The sequence below is a fragment of the Aulonocara stuartgranti genome (assembly GCF_965226115.1).
Source record: "Aulonocara stuartgranti genome assembly, chromosome: 17".
NCBI lineage: Eukaryota > Metazoa > Chordata > Actinopteri > Cichliformes > Cichlidae > Aulonocara > Aulonocara stuartgranti.
The window spans coordinates 37,276,542-37,297,669 of NC_138953.1; the positions used below are offsets into that span (position 1 = coordinate 37,276,542).

The following is a 21,128-nucleotide window of genomic DNA, read 5'->3' on the forward strand; positions in this document are numbered from 1 at the left end:
TTCCACACTCTGAATAAGTCAGCGCACTCAATAATTCACCCATCCTCTCCTTGGCGTTCTTGCACATGCATTGTAACAGAGGGACAGATTGTGACAGCAATGATACGGTTGGAACGTTTGTGTATACTGTATATGACGGGGTAATGAGGTTTCAGTCAGTCGCTGCTGAGGCCGCTAACAGCCTTGTGTCACAAGTGTCTTGTGATTTTAAAAGCCCTGAAAGACTTTGCTCTTCTCCTCTGACCACCTGACCGAGTTGGTTGCTCGTGCCTCTCTTTGTTCCCTCACCCTCTCGCTGTTCTTCAGATTAGGGAAAGTCAGACTTCAAAAATGAGCGGATTTGTGATTAGGAGTTGCATCAGCGCCGGCACGACGTGCAAATGTAACGAGACGGAGGGAGAGATAGAGCGTAAGAGTGTAAAAGTCAAAGAAAGCAAGAAAGAAAGACTGAGCGAAATCCCCAGAAAAAAAAAAAGAGAGAAGCAGCGTTATTAGAGGAAATGAGAGTGAGCGAGAGCGTGCGAGTTGACAGAGAGATGCATGGAGAGAGAGAGAGCAAAGAGGAAAGCAGGCATCTTGAAGGCAGCGGTCACACCTGTCACATCCCATTTATCTAATCCAGCGCCTACTTAAAACAGCCGCACTCTTTCTTTCGAGAAAGATGTCGTGCAAACAAAACAAACAGAACAAGAATATGCAGAGGGAGATGTGGGGGGGGGGTGGTCGGAGGAGAGATGGAGTTGGAGAGGAGTGGGGGTGAGGGGTTGTCGGATCTCTTTACTCTGCCGAAAAGCTGCCAGAGAGATGTCATCTCGCTGCGTCCAACAATGAAGGTCATTTCCCCAATCAAAGGGAATTAGCAGGGAGCCATGGCTTCTTCAAAGACCTGGTACATTACGGCCTGTGACATTATTTATGTGTGAACTCTGACAGACAGCCTTATCCCGAAGGCAACTTAAATGGCTTATGTTTCTCCCCCACCTCCCGATCAGTCTCCCGGCATATAATCCACACGCCTCGCTGGCGATTTGTACGGCAAAGTCCAAGACAGAGGGATCAAAAAAGAGACACGACACAAGGCAGATTCTCCGCTGTAAATGGGTGTCAGTCAGCCGATCCCGGAGTAACGCAGGTGGCGAAAACTTTTTCTCATCAGCATGCATTTATTCATGAGTGCAAACAGAAATTCTGGCTACTGTAAATGTTCATGCCCTCCTCTCTGTGCATGTCTGTGCGAGCAGGTTTTTTTTGTGCATATATGTGTGACACTGTGAGTGCACCACATAGCCTGTAGGTGTGTAAATGTGTGAGTGTCTGCATATATGTATTTATATGCACTGGATGTGGCAGGCTGGCAGTGTGGGCGGTTCTGCCTTTAGTTTGCAGATGTCAATTCTCTTCCAAATGACTGGAACAAAGTAAAAATTGCGCCCCACTCTCTTTATCCTTTTACTGCCTCTGCAATGGAACCGAATTAAACAACTTTTGTCTTCTTAAGCTCATCTGTGAGGGGAGGTTGGTTTAAAAACACTTAACTCTTGCCAAATGCTATTTTTTTCCTACAGCCAGCACAGATGCCGCTGTTCATGTTCTTCTTTTTTTTCTTCCTTCTCCTATTCCTTCCGTCTTCTTCTCTCCCTCCTTCTCCGTTGCCCGACAGAAGAAACTCTCTCTCCCCCTTCTTTCTGCGCCACAGCCTGACATGTCTCGGGCTGTGCAAGGTGTATGTGTGAAAAACAATATTTGATGCTTGGCGCGTCGTCGTGGATCAAGGCATGGACAATGTGGCAGTAGGAAGAGCTGGAAACAGCTGCTCAACTAAAATACGTGCCCACGAATACACACCGAGAGAATGTCACCGATCGCTCCTGCGAGGGGGGGCGAGACTCAGCCCTGTGCCAGAGCCTGCCAATCTCCACAATATATACACTTAACACACCTCAGATACAGCAAATCCCTTTACATGCCATGGCTAAACACAGACACTGTCAGTGGTGACTCGGGGGGTCCTTCAGGATGAGGACAAGCAAGAAAACACACAACGACACGCATTAGTTTTCTCCTTGCGTTCCAACAATATTGAGCTATGCGACTGACCCCCAAAACTGAAGAGGAAAAAAAAGCCAACAAATTACAAAATTTTAATTTGCTGATTCTAATTGTCTTATTGCACACAGTTGCCCTTTCCTTATCTAAAAACCTGCAGCTGTATTTTAAGTAGCAGTTTGGCTAAAAAAGAAAAAAAATACGCCAGTATATTTTACCAAGACCTCTCACTGTTGACAGGCAAGCGTGTGTTGATTCATTAGTGCATCACTGGCATGAGAAATTAAGTGTGACCACTGTGTCTCAAGACTGCTCAATGACTGTGTTAAATCTGTCAAATTCACATTTACACACACACACACACACACACACACACACACACACACACACACACACACACATAATCACACATACAAATTAGACAAAAAAGAGAGAGAGGAAAAATGAATAAGAAATAATGCTTGATGAAATATCTTTATAGTTTTCTAACGTGTAAGCGTGCATCTCGCCTGTTAATGAAATAATTAGTGTTTGTCCATTAGCACATTTATGAGAGAAGATGCTTGCCTCTGCCTGATGTGAAAACAGTTTTTTTTTTGCCAGCATCTGCAAACATAAACATAAAAAGATCTAAAAGAAAGAAAGCAAGAGAAAAATATCTCATTCACGGGCGGTGGGCTTAAACGTTTCCTGTTGTCATTTACAATTTTCACATACATTTACACAGATTTTTGTTTCCCTCTGTAATTTTGGCGGTGTCATAACTGGATTTGATTGGTTGACCTCGCTGAACTCCCGACTAAAATCCTTCCCGTAACGCATTTGAACTCAGGTGCTCCCACCCAATCAGGGTCCAGCTGCATAGCGAGAAGTTCGCATTCAATAATTTTTTTTTAAAGACACCCTTTTTAGCTAAACTACATTCATTTGCAAACCATTATGAGCAGTGCTATTCTTACTCACAGGCAGGGGGGGAATAAAACACATAAGAAAAAAGGAGAAAAGTGAATAATCCGACACCTTTCACGCTTTTAAAATATGCGCGGGTGCCGTTTTCACTCAGTGTGGTTGTGCAGCTGTAGTGGGCAGGTAGAGCAGCCGAGCCAAAGCCAAACAGGCAGGCGAGGCAGCCAGAATGAAGAGGTCAGTGTGGAGCTGAGCGCTTCTCCACCACCGTGTTAATTTACTATGACAAGATAAGGCTGTAATCTGCCCCCCACCCTCTCTATCTCGCCTCCCGCTGCCCCACATCCAAGTCAAGCAGTCGCCGATGAGCCATTTACTTCCCCCTATCACTTTACAACAACTGCCCTGAGAGAGAGAGGGGGGGAGAGACCATCCCCCCCACCTCTTTGTAAATCTCCCCTATTTCTCCTCACTCTCCAGCCACTCTTCACTGACAGTCAGCGCTGAAGGGATTGGCACTGTTAAACACCCCCCTCTGAATCCCCCTTAAAAAAAAGAAGAAGTAAAACTTAACACACATCTTACAACATGCCAAGCAGGCAGTCGGATAAGCCCCCATTCCACCCCCTGCCAGACACACACACACGCGCAGAGGCTTGCACTTAATAATCCACATCAACTATTATTAATAAGACTTTCCACATACACATACATGTCAACAGCCTCCCTTCTGGTGTCCATTAATGAATAAGAAAGCAGCTGTGTGTCATTTTGTCGTGAATATTTAAGGTTTTTGTCAGTCTCTCTTCATGATCACCTAAAGTGGTCAGCCACGACGCCTAAAATATTCATGAGGGTAATGTTTGTTTGGATAGTGTAAATCTAAATGAAGTGGGAATAATCTCAACTACAGCAGATAACCCAGTATGAAGATCTGCATCTCTGCACACCTGTGTGTTTCTTTATGTATTCCCCTGCAATCCCAGGACTTTGGTTTGCAGTCCACAGCTACCACACATACAGAGTCCACAGTAGGAGGGGCTTACTGGCTAATCAGCAAGCTAATTACAGAATTAGCTTTTAATTACAGTTGCTAACCACTGTTTCATTGTTTTATAGCGCGTGGGTATTTATGGTCAGTATGGGGGAAAGGTCGACAGGTGTTATGAGAGCACTGGTATGATAAGGTGTGTATCAAGGTGAAGGGCCAGGAGAAGTTTCCTTTAGTTTTTTTTTGTTTTGTTTTTTTGCCGTTTGTTAGGTAGCTTGCGTTAAAAAAATGCACAAGTTGCCTTGTGCCACATTTAGCTACTAGCTAACATGGATTTCCTGGCAGCTAAGGTAGTTATAGGTACATAATGAATCTACTAGTCGAAAAACATAAATAATATTGTGTTAATAACCCCAACACTCTTATCTCAAATTAAATTAAATAATTTGATCATCATTATATAAAAATAATACAAAAGTCAGGGAGGAAAAGATTAAATGTGTTGCGTCAATACTGTTTGTGTCAACATATCACAGCAAGTTTAAAGAATAAATAAACGTCTGATACTCACAAACTAACTAGCAAAAATACAGCTCAATATTCAATTTGAATTACGCAACTTTACATATACACACACTGACACACAGACACCTTTACAAATACAGCGCCATACATTTAGCACCACCAAGCAGCCTCACACTTCATCCCCAAGAAAATGACTCACGCAAATGGCTCACATTTTAGCAGTCACGCAAATGTGCATCAAATGGGCTCAAGGCAACGGCTGGTGGCGCACACATAAAAGCGGAAAAAAAGGGGAAAAAAACCTCTCTCTCTCTCTCTCTCACACACACACACACACACACACACACACACGTGCAACCAAATTTTATCCTTGAACCTAAAAATGTTCATATTTAAAAAGAAAAAGTCAGCTCCCAGAAAGAACCTGCTTTCTACTTGCAAAGAAAGTCAATTTCTGTTTTTGTTTTTTTAGGGTTCTGCTTCTTTTCACATCTACCGTCAGTCAACAAACAAATAACCTCGTTTTCTTTTATCGTTGTGGAGATACATGTACCTTTTCATAGTTTGGCTGCCATAAGAAGAGTAAACAACATACCAAAGTTAAAGCAGACCCAAACTGTTAATGCATTCAATATGTGAAAAAAAAGCTGTTTACTTATCCAGAAATGACTGGAAATCCCATAAAAGCAAAACCATTCTAATTAGTTAGGAAATGCTTAATTCACAAAATTAAAATGACAAATACACAAGGTCGAGGAAGTTAATTTCCAGCTGAATGCATCTGCAAAATGAAACATTTTGCAAGCAAAGATTGTAGATTTTTGTCATACAGGTACTAATTCCATTTTCAGCCTAGGCTGTCTTAAAGACAGAAAACTGCTATGCTTTCAATAATCACTTAATTCGAAGGGTTGAAACTACCATGACCACAATCTGATCTGGGGTCTGAGCCTTGGGGTTACTTTCAACCCCAAGCCTCTCAAACGCACACAGGTAGACAGCCTTATAGGAAGGAATTGGAAGGGCAGAAAGCCAATGGAGATAGAGAGATGAAGCCAATGACCAAGCCTGCAGTCTGTAAAACTGAAGGTCTACATTGGTAACTTAGACACATTTCTATGCCAAGTGGTTGGTTGTGGTTAAAAAAATGTTTTCTTTTTTGTGGCCTATGGCAATGCAGTCCCAAAGTCACACAAATGTTAGCATCACTAAAGGTAGAGTCATAGTTTTTTTTTTTAACAACTAATCATAACAGCCTGGACACTGACATCATCAAGTACCATTAATGGATACTGCACTTCTTTGGGCTCCAGCTATAGTCTTAAGCACATGAGAGAGCAAACATACAGAGATTCCTTCATGTATTGGTGAGAATCGCATGACTAGCTAACATGGCTAAGTACCATTCCGATGCGGTTTACTGATGACACCAACTCACAGGTGGCGTACAACATCACTGATCCCACCAACGATGTCACCTCTGTGGCCTCTTAATGCTGCCTCTCGTTCTAAATACAATAGCTCATAAATAAGGCTTTAAAAACAAATATTCAACAGCTGGCTGCTCATAATCACTGTGGCATTCAAATACCTTTGCTGACACTAAACATATCTGTGAATGTAGGGTCTGCATTGTATCTATGTATGGGATAACCATGCAAGTTTAGGGATTATTCTTCTTCTGGGCATGCAAACATAAGATCAATTTTAACTCCTTTTTCTGGGTTATATCTGTTTATATTTCAGAAACTGGAAGCGTGTAGGACCTGCCAACGGTCATTTTTACAAAGTTTCTCTACAAAGACTTTTGACTTCTCTGATGAGTTCAGACACAAAAGTTCCTCCAAATGTCTCTTCAACTGTTTCACCTGTAACCCCAAATCAGCTACTGTCACCCACAGGTGTGTGCCCCAAGCGTGAGAAACGATGGGTGAGACTGATTTGAAAACCGTTATTATTTACCATGTTGGGCGGGCTGTCCAAGTTGCGGTTGGGGGGTGAGCGAGGGGACACCTTGTTGCAGTAGGAGGCCAGGGGGAGGTGGATGACACCGCCCAGTCCCTCACTCTCCTCATCCTCCACTCGCTGTCTGCTGGTTGCCATGGTTACCTCTCCATCTGTCCCCCCATATGGAGAGGCTGGTCGCTTGGAAGACATCCTGGAAAATAAATAGGAGATAGAAAGACAAGAGAGAGAAGGAAAAACAGGAGGAAGAATGAGCAACACTCAAAAGATGATATAATAGGCTGACAACTCCACTTATATGTTGGTAGCAATGAAAAGTGTGGAGGCTCCAAACTAGTTCTCAGAAACTCCCGGATAGTTCAAACTTTTAAGTGTTTACCCCTCTGCTATCCATTTACTGCCTTCCGGTAGACATTCATCTGATCAACCTGCAACATTTCTCCATCTTCAGTTTTCTGGGGAAACCCTTGCCCTCATAAAGACAACAACGGGGCATCTCCTCACATCGACTTTAGCGAGCTTCTTGGCAGACATTCAAACGCACTCTCGGGTCTTACAGTATGTTTACCATCGGGGCCGTTACTGCAAAAGGAGCGCGCTTGGACTGGCATTGTGGAGGAAATGACCATGTCTTGACAATGGGCTTTCACAGAGAAAAACAGATTGTGAAAGAGAGAGAGAGTGTGTGTGAGAGACAGAGAGGGAGAGCAGTATGTACAGTGACAATAATGTGTGTTTATGAAAACCTCTGGACAATAGAGTGACGGGAAGGAAAAAAGGTAGCAGCACGACAGCCCCCGCTGTTTGCATTTGTTACTCTGCCTTTGTTCCCTTGAAAAGAAGCAAAGGATATAAAGCCACATCTATTAGGTGAACTCTGTCTCTCACAAGGTAAATTTGCCTCCCTGTACTTCAGCTGAATAGGGATGCAGTGACTATGCGGCAATAATAGAATTTAATGTGGTTCTCAGCATCGCCTGAGTGCTTTCAGATGCACTTGTCAGCCTTGAAGCCACTGCGACTATGACCCTGGGTAATAGGCTGCTAACGCTCAGTCGCACAGAGGCAACACATGACAGCGATGGAAGGATGGAGGGATTGTGAAAACTTTAGCGGAGGGTTGATCCTGATGAAATAAGCAACAGGCATCTGACTTTCAAACTCCGCTAATTTGTTCCTTCTTTTGACTTAACAAGCTGGTTTTTTTCACTCATCCGCTCACTCTCTTTATCCGGCATCCATATCGTGCCTGCCTGTGATTTCCTCCGTTTTCCTCTTCAGCCTTTCTCCCTCAAATTCTTCCCCTCTCTCCCCTGCCTGTCTCTGGTAAACTGATTACACTCTCAACTCTATTGGATTTCCTCTGGACTGTACATCTGGCATTTTTCCTAGGAGCAGCCCTGCTGCTAATTCATTGCTTATTTACCTTATGACAGTGGAAAGGCAAACAATATTGAGTGCAGCTCACTGGAGGCGATGAGGAAAGCGCCACGCTAGGACACGCAACATGCGGCTTTATCACACCGAAGGAAGGTTACGGTCAAAATCAAATAAACTCCGCTGAAGTATAAGGATTAAAGAAAAAAAGAAAGAAAAAGAAACGATAAAGATAAAGAAAGGAAACCGAAAAACCCCTGCACCATAGTGACCTAATTTAATTACATTTAATTGATTTTGGAGGATGTTTGCAATATTCATAGATATACATAATCTAATAATTTAAACTGATTTACAAATTGAAATTTGTATTCTCTGTTTTCGTACTGAGTGTATTTTGTATACAGGATCTCTTTTTTTTTTTAATGTAAAACCCCAGGTTTTCAGGATCATGGAACTTTCCTTCCATGCGTTTTTGAGTTTCAATGGGCTCTGCAGAGCTGTTTAACGCTGCACCGGACTATTTCATCCACTTAGAAGGGACCCTTCATTTGAAGTTAAATCAGAAAATTGCTAAATCACCACTACAGATATATATATATATATCTTTTACTACTAAATCAGAAAGTTCTGTACAGCTACAATTGTTTCTTTTCAGTGACTTTCTCACAGCTTTAATCAAGGTTAGACTGGATGAAGCATGTTCTAGTAGTTACAATAATGTTGACGGTGGCTAAGTGCTTTCATGAAGGACGCCGTATAAAGTACACGCAACCAAACACAGAGACAGTTGTCGAAATCAACTGGCTGGTGTATCTGCAGCTGATTTCTTTATCGGTTTCTCCTGGACGCTCTCTCTTGCTCAGCAAAAACTAAGGCCATAAATGACAGCTGAAGAATGTGTATTGTTTCGAAATAAAACTGCACAATGAGAGCACTAAAGCAAATTGATATTAAAACTGACTTGAGATAACATTTATGATGCATGTTGGAATGACTGTGGGGAAAGCTATATCTGTGCGTGTGCACGTGTGCCGCCGCGCTGTATAATGCAAGCGGCAGGCCCAGCTGTACAAACTACACACACACACACACACACACACACACACACACACACACACACACACACACACACAGAGAGAGAGAACAGAGCAGAACACTGCAGGTCTGTCTTCATCACCGCCTGTTTACTTTACCTCCTTTCACTCTTTCACACTAAGGCCTTTTGTTTCAGACACACACACACCTCCCCTTGTATCCTTTGCACACCTCTACTCCAGCCATAACCCAACACACACACACACACACACACACACACACACACACACACACACACACCTGTGATCAGTTTTGAGAGCTCTTGCCTCGCTAATGTTACACTTTGGCTATGTTACAGAGACATCTTTGAAAGCATGGGAGGATTTTAATTTGGTTTTTACAACGTTGTTATCCATCATTTAACCACAGTAGCCACAGAAACATATCTAGATATATGGGCAATCCATAGACAAGAACAGTTACACATTAACACAGAAGGCAACACAGGTATCCAAAAGCTCTAAGGGGCAGGGAGCGACTTCAATCTCTGGATTTCCTTCTCTCCTCTTCTAATTTGCCCACTCCTCTCCCGCAACTCTGCTACTACTTCCTCAGAGGTGGGTGTCTATGAATGGGGAGGCCATTCGCAGCTCCTCTCCGGCTATAAAGTCCCTCTTTCCCCCGTCTGTTCGCCTTTGAAGTCAAATTACTATACAATTGGGCACAGCGGGTGTGCAGGTTTCGCTGGCTACTTCATTTAAAAGTTTGGCAGGGCTGTCATGCTGGTGGTAGACCTAAAGGAAGCGGTCTAAACAGCGAGGATTTAAAGAGATAATGTGATTAATTTCCAGGCTGTCTTAGGTAATAATTAAGGGAAATTAGCATAATTTTGTTTAAAAAAAAAAAACGAAACAAAAGAACACCAAGGAACATCTCCTTCTCTGTTAAACACACGAGACACATGTATGTTTCTTTAACATTTCTTTAACAAATGAGATGACGACCCTTTTTTGCCGTATTTACAAATTCAAGCAAAAAGAATTTTAAAAAGTCATCTTTTTGCCCCCCCGCCTTCATCCAAACTCATTTCTTTCACAGAAAAAACACATACACACGCAACACCACACAGTGAGAGTGCTAAGCTGAGATTAGAGTGCCACTTCCCTTTGGCTTTTTGATGATTAGTGGCTCCTCAACTAAGTCCCTCATATCACATATGTCCACCGCAGCTAAGTCACTAATCGGACAGCGACGGACGTCCATTAACAGGCCGAATAATCGCCATCAGCGGTGGTTAACTGTCTCCTGGCCATCGCTTACTGTAATCAACACGTCCATTTCACGTTGGCACGTCAGCGACGGAAAGCTTACGCAAGCGTGTTTAAATACAGGCAGCGAGCTTATGAACACGCGATCGATGTTGCTCTCACACACGAAACATCCCCCAGAAATGCATCCAGACACATTTCAAATGAATTAAGCAAAGTGGGGACAAAGATTTGTTTAAGCTTTGAGGGAGAGCGAGAGAAAGACAAAAGCAGCCATCACAGAAATGTCACAGACTATCGCACACACACACACACACACACCCGGCTCTTTCACTCTGTGTGTCTGGCTGCTAACATAATCATGGTGCTAACTGCTCTTGTTAACTCCTCTACTCAGAACAAGCTTTCAGGGAGCGTGGGAGCCTCCTCTGGAGAATTCCACAGTAAAGTGTGCGTCTGTGCTTCGGCATATGCACGCGTGAGTGTGCGTGTGCGTATTCGCACCCTCGCTTTAAATTACAACCCATTATTTCAGCCACCACACAGTCAGTTGGATCTATCGTCTGCAGTAAAAATAAGCGCAGAGGCTAATTCCAAAGGGCTGTCAGGAGCCAACGTGACATTTGTGTTTTCGTTATTCCTCCCCCCACTACCACCACATCCACCACCACCTTAAGAGCGCTAAGAACTGCCTGCCTGTCACTCAGGTGTGGGGTCTATTTGCGTGGAAATGTGAGCTATCTTTGAAATTGTTCTCTGAGGGGATGGAAGGGCATATCAAAATAGTTGAGCGGAATGTGCCTTTTAGATAAGGCGCCCAGAGCGTTTTGCCTCAGAGGAGCAGACCGCAACATTTACGTATGACACCTCAGGCAGGAATTTCAACAAATGTTTCCCCCTTGTGTCACGCTATCGCTCATTTTATTGCCATCTTTTTCTTTTTGTTTATCCTCCTCTTTTTCCTTCTTCACTTCCCAGCTTTCAAAACAATTTCCCCATCTCCTTCTACCTCCGTCTCTCCGTCACACGCTGTTGAACTTATTTGAACACTGCTTGTCCTCCTGCTCTTTCCCTCTCCCCGTCTTTTCTCCCTCTCCCTCCCCCGGTGTTGTCTTACTCACTGTTCCCTCTTTACACAATCAGCTGTTTGTAAGAATGTCGCTCCATCGCGCCCCTCTCTCTCCCTCTCCCTCCTTCTTTCCCTTCTTCTCCGAGCAGACTCTTAAGGATATTGCCTAATATCTATTTATAGACTGTCCTTTCGAACAGTGGGATGAGTGGGGCAGCAACAGAGAGGAAAAGCTGAGATGGAGGCGTAAAGATTAGGAAGGAGGTGGTCAGCGATATTCCCTTTTACTTTGGTGCTGCTTTACTATATTTAAATATTCTTGACAAGCACAAGATTTCGTTTTAGACTCTGAGAGAACTTCGGACCAATAAGCCCTCAAACATTAGCGACTTGTAGACAAAATACCAATTTTATAGGGAGACATTCTGATGAAGTGTGAAAATAAAGTTTAAAAAATTTGTACGAATTTCACTAGAACTGCTGTAAAACGCTGAACTTTCCGTAATCGTTTTCTCTCTTTAAATAAACAGCGCATAACGGGAAGAAAATGTGAACACAGCTCCTGCCTGTATATGCTCATACACTCACAGAGACACACCCTTACACACACACGTATACACAAAGGCGCAAACACACACTCAGCCTCACAAACACAAAGCATCCTCTGTGAGGTGCCCTAAATCGGCGCCCGGCAGCTCAAACCGTGTTTCCTGTCCAGCTTAACCACAAAAGGCAATAACACACAACCCTAATGTCACCACTGTTAATCACACACACACGCTGGAGAAAAGTCATGCGTGTAGTGTGTGTGTGTAGAGAGAGAGACAGAAAATGAGAGAGCAAAGGGGGTGAGCGCAGAAAGACGTGGGCTAACTCATGTGGCCTCTGAGACTACCTCTCTCTCTCCCTCCCTTATTCTGTCTGTCTCGCTCGCCCATTCATCCACCCAAAGCTTTAGTCACCAGAGGGGCATCGCTCCACATACTTACAGTTTCATTTTTCTCCCTCTTTAAAACTTTTATTTATGTCCTTACACGGAGTCACTACGTGATCGTCACTGGCGTTTTAGTGACAGAGAAAAGATAAAGCAAAACGGGAGAAATAAGGAAAGCCATCAACGCAACGGAAGGCCGTGGGAAAATCTCAAGTGCTGCCATTGAAAAAGGAAGACGAGAGGCAGAACTGGGGGAGAAGTGGGGAGTGAGGGGATGCAGACGGCGAGAGGAGAAAAAGTGCATCCGGTGGACGGCGGCCCCGCTCCCCTGGTGTTTTGCGAGGGGGAGACGATGCATAATGTTTATTGAGCGACGGACAGTGTTTTTCCATTGTTGTGCCAGGGCCACTATTTGTGCTGCATTTGTTAAGCAATCCATAAAGGAGTCACAACATTTGTCTCACTGTCAGCGACTTGGCCTGCCCCTGTAACACACACACACACACACACACACACACACACACACACACACACACACACACACACAGATAAACACACCCAAAATGCAAGCTCATTCTCTCACATAAATGACAACACACAAATACGAGCGCACACAGAGTCCCAGCTGGCCTCTTTCTTTCGTCCCCGCACTTTGAAACTCTCCCACCTCGGCCCAAATGGTCTCCTCCTTTTTCCTCCGACCCCCCACCCCCCTCCCTACCCCCATCTCTCTCTCTCTCTCGCCCTCGCTACCTGGAAAAACAGAGGTTTCATTGTAGCGCTCCGGGAGGGAGCTCCAAGCTCCTGAAACTGTCTCCTATTGAAGATTCGAAGGATGGAGAGTGTGTAAATGTGAACGGCAGAGAGCGACAGCAAAAGCAACATAGTGGGATTAGCACAACACAAGCTGCCTGGATTGATGGATGGCTAAAGAAATGGGGGAAAAGAAGGAGAAGAGAAAAAGCGAATATACAGTGCATGCACACTGCTAAGCTTTCTGGCTCTGCTGACAACAGAATCCCACCACCTGACCTTTGACTCCAACCCTATGACCTCATGTCATATGACTACACTCTAGTTAGCCTGGAGGGAACACCTCTGTCAGTCTCTCGCTTTTTTCGCACGCACTTTTTTTCTTCCCCTAAATCGCTTCTCATCATTCTCACTTTCTTTCATCCCCTCCTCCCCCATCCATAAACACAACAACAAAAACAAATGTGGCCTAATATTTCCCTGTCTCTGCTGGCTGTTGGCGAGGGTCAGCTGAGCACACCAGGGTGGGAGGTCGCGGTGGGAGAGAAAGTTGGAGGGGTGAAGGGTTGGGTAGGAGTGTGCTGAGAAAGGGGAGGAAGTGGGGAGGAGGGGTGGGGAGAGGCTTTGGCATTCTCCTCTGGTATTTTTCTGTCTGTCGTTCTTTCTTTCCCTTTCTTTCTTCTTCTTTTTTTTAACCCCCCCTTCTCGTTCCATGGATGGAGACACGGTTATCAAGCCTCTCTGGGGACAGACAATATGGTCCAGACAATGGTCTCCAGTCCAAGGTGGTGGTGGAGGGGGCGGGACACAGAGAGAGAGAGAGGGAGCGAGACAGAGAGAGGGAGGCCAGGACAGGGCCACAGGGGAAGAGAAGGGCAGAATGGCGCATTAGTTTTCAGAGCACGGACACTCTACTCAATTACTCTACTCTCTCTCCTTCAGACACACATTCTCCTTTTCCTCCAACACACACATACACACACACACACACACACACACACACACCACTTTAATCTCACCCCTTTTAAATGAAGTACAGCGACACTTGCACTGCAAGCAGCACTGCTCACTCAAATTGGAAACAAGTTGTTATCGGCCAGCCACAAGAACTTGGTCTTTAAAAACTGTCCGTTCCTCTATAATTACAAAACGAAAGCCAATAAATATTCTAATAAACAGAAATAAACAGCAGCGGAAGACTCGAGTCTGATTTAGTGGAAGTTGCAGATTCACAATAAAACGCCGTTCTTATGTCTACAAAAAAAGAAAAAAAAAATCACAAAAGTTTGAAAAGTGTGCAAATCGATCCTACAATGGGAGAATTATTGCTGCCTGACCGAAACAGCTGATTAATATGAACAATTCATCCCATTTCAGGTGTTTATCTGAGAGGGTAGTTAACAATTAGAGGTGCCTGTGCTCGAGTAGAGGGCATGATTAAATGTGCTCTGCCACTGAAGATAAATTAAAGTGACAAATATTGAAACTGTTGAAACGTGTCGAGGAAACCGAGTCAAGTCCTTCCGGCTGCTAATGCCGCTCTAGCTGCTGAGTCCAACGCAACTACTATCACTCCGTATCTGAGTGTGTCCTGCTTAAACTGTTCAAAGTGTTGACACATCCACTGTTGTCTGTCTCTACCCCCTTCATCTCCACTCACACACACACAAGACGGAGGGGACAAATGGAGGGGTGTGAAAATCCACCACTGCTTTAACACCACATTGACAGGGACCTCTTCCTCTCTTTCCTCTCGTCCTCTTACTTCACCCCATCACCCCCACCCGCCCTTACCCTCTTCATCTCTGGCACTCTCACTTTTCTGTAAACCTGCTTCTTTTTCTTTGTGGGTGAGGAATGTGTCAGTTTGACCACATCATTTCTTTTCCTTCATCTCTCCGTCCACCAGCAGCGGCATCAGCGGCTCCTTCAAGTGTCTATTTTTCTCTCTTCTTCTTCTTCTTTTTTTAAACCCCCTCTCATGATTTGGTTGCTTTGGCTTTCTCCGTTTCTTCCAATGTGTATATTTCTGTTCTGTTTGTGCAAACAGATGAGGCCGTTCTAGCGAAGGCAGTCTGTTTCCACTATTTTCAGTTTCACATTGGAAATTCTGATACACAGCAGAGCACTCAGAGAAGCAAAAAAAAAAGAAGAAGAAAAAGTGATTGAAATCACAAAAAAGCAGAATGCAAAATTAGAACATGAAATAATGTAAATTGCAAAATTATGAGTCTTTGTCAAAGCAACAAGAAAAGACAAAAATGAGATGAAAATTCTTGCATTGTTAAGTGAACGACACAAAAATATGACTTCTCACTTGCAAAAAAAAATAAATCATACATTTACATAGAACTATTTCAAACTCTTCCCCAACTGCTATTTTTAATAAAAAGTAAATTTTAGCAAACTGCATGATTTTCAAAGAAGAAAAGAGGAATTAGAGAAGAGGAAGTTTGATGGGAAGATGAAGAAGAAGAAGAAGAAGCGCGGGTGAAGGAGGCGAGCGGGCACTTACAGAGACACAGGAACCGAGAGCATCTCAACCACCGAGGCTGGAGCGCACACACACTCTGGCAGCTCGCGCGCGCTCCGCTCGCCGAGAGACAAGCGCTCGACGCACACACTCGAAACGCACCGCTCAATGGAAGGTTCACCTCGCTCGCCCGCTCATATGAAAATACACACACTCACGCACACAAACACATGTAGCACGGCCACAGTGATGGAGTGCATTACTGGAAAGCAAGACTTTTAAGCGCTCTCCTCCTAAGTCATTGTAATCCCTGCATTTATCTCCATACATTCTGCTTTTCTGTGTAATCCTTTAAATTTTTAATTCCTCATAGCTGTTGTCATCTTTTTTTTTCTCCCCTCTCTCCTCTAACCACTTTGCCGGATTGAACGGTTTATTAAAAACACTTTTTTTTTTTGCCACATCTAAATGTGTTCTTAATTCAAGGGGGGCCCCCGCCCAACACACTCACAACCCACCCGCCAACCTCAGTTTATCTCTGAACAAAAGATTAGTTTCATCAGGGCATTAAAAAAACAAAAATAAACAGAGTGCTACTATAATGCAATAAAAGTCAAGCAGGCAAAGGAAGACAGGAGTGTGTATGTGTGTTGGTATTAAATCGTAGGGTATTATAACATAATCTGTCTCTCGCAGCATTAGCATCAAACAACCATTATTCCACAGGCAAAAGCCACTTGTGTTGACAGTGTTGGGAAAGGGCAAGGTTAGAGGGTTGACACCTCTAAATGAAGCAGGCCTGCACAAACAACATTGAAATTAACATTAGCATAAGGCAAGGGGGGAAAAATAGAAAAACAACACCACTGCCATGGAGACTGACAATAGGATTACTAAGGGTTTGCATGAATTTGGATTAAGTGAAAAATAAATCTCAAATAAACAGAACTTTAAAAAAAGGGAAGCGGGGCAGAGTGAAAACACTTCAAATACAGGATGGCATATTTCTATATTTTGGCCGATTATTTTTAAACAATTTAGTGTTTGAAAAAGAAGAAATGTTGAGTTTATTTCTGACTTGCTCAGATCAACTTCTTATATATTAGGCTGGTTTAGGTTTACAGGAGGAGTTGCGAGTGGACGCACGAGTAGAAGTTGAGGTGAGTAAGTGGTGCAGACGAAATGATGAGAGGAACGGCGCACACGTTCTGACTTTAACACACACACACACACACACACACACACACACACACACACCTACCTCTGAGTTTACTTTTTCTCTCTTACAGACACACCAAGGTTTTGAATGAACAGAACTTTAGTCAGTAAACTCAAAGGAGGGGGAAAGAAAGAGTCCTTTCTCTCACTGTTGTTACAAACGCGTACACATATGTTGCTTGATATACGTTTCCTTTGCATATACCAGAAGCATAGCAGTCAATCATCAAGTCTCCCCCCCTTACCGTCTCCCACTGTCACACACACACAAACACAGAGACGCACACACACTCTTCCAGACTCAAACTCAGCGGACTCGCTGAGACAGCTGCTCAACACACACGCGCGCACGGAGTCCGAGTCTTCTCTTCACACACAGCAACTTTCTGCTTTATACCCCTATCCTCCCTGCCTGCATCCCGCTCCGTCCTCACCCTCTGTCATCTGTATGTGAACGTGTGTATGTCTGTGTTTGTGTGCGTGTGTGTGAGAGAGAAAGCGTCACGTACCTGTTACACTCCTGAGGTAGCTCAGGCTCAGTGAGCATGCTGGAGTAAGGGTCCGTCTCTCTCGACAACAACAACATAAAACAGTCCCACAATGCTCAGATGAACAAGGTTAGTCTCCCAAAAACAAGACGGGATAGAAGTGATCCTTCAACCTCACACACACTGCTGATTCTCTCTCTCTCTCTCTCTGTGTTCCTCTCTCTCTCTACTCACACACTTTCAGCCTCACACCCTCCCTCTCTCTCTTTCGCTCTGCCTCCGTCCCTCCTCTTCTCCCTCCCTCGCTGTAAGCTGTGAGATCTATGCTCTGCTCTTAAAGGGCCAGAAGCACAGTCTCTTTCTCTTTCGCTCAGTGCATGACTGTGTGTGTTGGGGTTTGTGAGAGAGTGTGTGTGTGTGTATGCGTGTATGCAAAGGGGAGGGGCTGTTTGACCAGAGGGCTCATCTATCTCTCAGCGTAAATGCACAGCAGTGCTGCCCCCTTCCACAAGTCCATCTCTCTCTCTCTTTCTCTCTCTCTCTCTCTCTCTCTCTCTCTCACACACACACACACACACTGTTCAAACACTCAGTTACAGATCATGTAGACACACTTCAGAGTGATAGGACCACTACAAGCCCTCATACACTTTATTATGCAATAAGCAGGGAATTAATGACATGACACCTAATAGAACAAACTACACGCCTCGTCTGAACGTGATGCTAGCCGGGTTTTTTTCCAGGTTTAAATTGCACTACTGGGAACTTATATAGTCGTTTGCCACACACAGAAAATCCTGAGCATTAACTGCATTTAACAGGTAATCATTTTCAACTCTTCTGGAAAAACACCGCAAACAAAAATTCACTTAACTTACCTTAATTAATCACTTTTACTGCATTGCTGCAACCTTTTCGTTTGGGTTTATTTTACTTTAATATTAAAAGCTACACAAGAGTTCTACAGAAAGAAGTTGGTCCAAGTTTGACAAATGAGTAACTCAGTTTGGGCCATTAAACACTTCTACACACTTCTAATGCTCTTACTGAATGTATACATTCTGCTTTCATATTATCCCTACTCCAATGCTGTGGACTCATCCGTGCTTAATTGGTTATCTTGTCTTGTCCCAGCCTCTTTCACTGTCCCTTTGGTTCCACCGTGTTAGGAAAGTGAAGCTGTTTTGTGCTCAACTTTGATTCACATCACGCTTTTGACATGATTGGCCATGCTAACAGAGTAAAGTAAGAGAACAGTGGATGTGAAATAAACCTTGAAACGAGATTAATACGAGGTACCCCAACACTTAAGTGTCTGAATTATTTCAGAGTACTGACTTCCCTACACTACAGGTCAAAAAGCAAAATTAAATGACATTAATACTACTGCTGTGTCCTCTACCAGTCTTACTTTTCACCACACCTGCATTCGTACTTGAGCACTATGCCATCTCTTAAGTTGTTATTCCTTTGATATGCATTTAAAAGCTAATTTTTGTCATCTGGGCCAAGCATGATGCATACAACTCACATCCACCACCCAATCCAACAATTTTGCACAGTCCAAAGCACATTTTCTCACCTCTGCTTCAGACCCAGCATACTTGTGTAATGAGTCAAGTTTCTTTTAAAAGAGATGTATATCTACCAGTAGTCTACTTTAATCACCCATCTCTTTGTTTGTACCATCTTGACCTTTCCATGTATTACTGTGCTAACATTTGTTGCTATTAACATCAACATAATGTTAGAATATTTCTTTGCCTTTAATTGATGTAGGGGATAATGTCAAGGATATGCACTACAGGTATTGACGAATGACTTCTATCGTCCAGCCAATCAGAGTGCGCCTGTCTTCATGGCCATAATATAACAAATAAAACCCTTAAGTGACTTTAATTTCCTTTCATTTTCCTTTTTCTTTGATACAGACATTTCATTCTGCCACAGAGAACAGTCTCGTTACAAGAAGACAGCTGAACACTTCCAAAAGAACATATGCCGACGCTCACATGCATGAATGAACGCATGCACACACGCGCACAGTTTCAAATCACACAATGCACATATGCAACTCGACTGAAACCTTCACCAATCAACTAAAACCATTATGTCCTTAGGTGTGCGTACAACACGAATGCCTGTGTGTATGTGTGCATCAGTGGTGCATGCTGCTTGCAGCCCTTAGTGCTGTCAGTCACTATTAAGGGTGTGTGGTCTGCGTGTCACACACACGGCCAATCCAGCTATTGTTCTGCGGAGCACAGAGAAAAGCAGAGCTGACAGACTGCCACTTCTGTGATACTTTAACACACACAGACACACACATACACACTCAGACACTGAGAGAGGCACACACAGAGGAAGGAGGGAAAGCAAGCCCTGTCACTGTACCTACTGTAGACAAGCAGACACCTACTGTATGTGTGTACACACACACACACGCACGCACACACACACACACACACACACACACACACACACACACTGCTGTTAATATAGTGAGAGTACATTAAGATGTAGTGATGAAATCAAAAGCTCATTTTTGACTTGAAACAGCTGGAAACAGCCTTTCACAACATCCATTTGGTAGCTCTTTTAAAAGCAATATTCCTAAGCAGTTTGACTTCAACCAGTTGGTGTGAAAGTAGATCTAATGTTAAGTTTTCTTTTTTATTCTCTGTACTTTTAGTATTTTCTGTCCATGAACATATATAGAAAAGTCAAGCCTGAGACTGCATTACTACATAAAAAAAAGAGAAGTAGTTCAAGGTCAGTGAAGTCCTCTTACCTTATGCAGGATCAAAAATTAACTTTCAGTCCCTAGAACTGTTACAAATGTAAAAACTGGACATATGCAACTATATATTTTTTTCTATCTTATTGCTGAAATGTTTCCAGCAAGAGTTCTAAAGAACAGGTAACAAGGTAACATGTTAATGGGAAAGAGTGTCATTACCAGTTGGGACAGAGAGGTTTGGCGCCATTTGCCATCTGCGAGTCTGTCTGTCTGCGTGTGTGTGTGTGTGTGTGTGTGTGCGTTTGTGTTATAAAAGCAAAATGTGGTCCGGGGAACACCTACTGCAGCAGGAAGTACCACAAAGGCAGTACTGAGTATTGTGTTTATTTGCCTGTCTGTCTGTGAACAGATTTTGTCAACAGATTTTACAGGTGTGTACCGGTAGTTCAGATTAAAATAAAGGCTGACTTCAGGGATGGTTGCAGTTTGACCTATGACATCAGAGTAAAGACAGCTGGAAATAAGGGGACAAGAACTTCTTACCTCATCTGTATAATATTTACTCAGTTCAGTATCATTTCACGTTCTTTATTTCCTGTTATTGGGATACTTCACTAAATTGTATCCTTACACTTTGGCAATCTGTTTTTATAAGCTGACATGCCGATAAAATACTTCTAAATTGATCTGAATACAACAAAAAAAATTGGTGGAGACGTGGAGCACAAACACAGGAAGACCCACTAAATTCGGGTGAGGATCCAGATAAATAAAACTGAGGCAGGGGGTTGCGAATGACCTTTGAATGTACCCTTCAATGTTTTCTAAAACATTATGCTTAAGCTCTTTCTTGTGAATTATGTTCTCATTACTAACTCTAGATTTCTATTGTTGGACTACTACTAATATTCAGTATTGGTTCAGTCCTGCACTTCAATTTATGTCTGAAACAAGCTCGATTCTTCCATCCTTGAAGGCAGCTTCTGTTTGATTGGCTGTCCATCAGAAACAGCAAGTTTGAAAAGCAGGTGGGCTTCTGTGGTTACAGCTAAATCCCCAAAAATAAGATGCCCATATTAGGGTCATCTGCAATTTCTTTGGTTCTGGCTTTGACTTCTTCTCCTCCCATATCTGCACTAACATGGCGTTATTATCTGTGGCGGCACCTATTGCAGCGGCTACCTGCGAGTAAAGGGAGCAATACACTTGTTGCACATTGGTTTGTAGCTGATGATTAGCCACAGGCAGATGTTTTAGGGAGCGGTTACATAGTAGTCCTCTAATGCATTTATCACCCTGTCATGTGTCTATCAATGATATCTTCCACACTCATT

The 21,128-nt window shown here is 43.4% G+C and overlaps 1 protein-coding gene across 18 annotated transcripts in view; it reads right to left on the minus strand.

Annotated features, from left to right (window-relative positions):
* Positions 1 to 21,128, minus strand: part of sox5 (SRY-box transcription factor 5) — a 259,298-nt gene that overhangs the window by 71,941 nt on the left and 166,229 nt on the right. For 15 of the 18 annotated variants that reach the window (XM_082511977.1, XM_082511984.1, XM_082511990.1 and 12 more), the window contains one exon: positions 6,431 to 6,626. In XM_082511977.1, the coding sequence (XP_082368103.1) occupies positions 6,431 to 6,625 (195 nt within the window). In that variant the 5' untranslated portion in view covers position 6,626. Of the gene's footprint in view, positions 1 to 6,430; positions 6,627 to 17,072; positions 17,304 to 21,128 lie in introns of those variants that run through there. The other 3 variants (XM_082511982.1, XM_082511988.1, XM_082511987.1) reach the window with 1 other exon arrangement.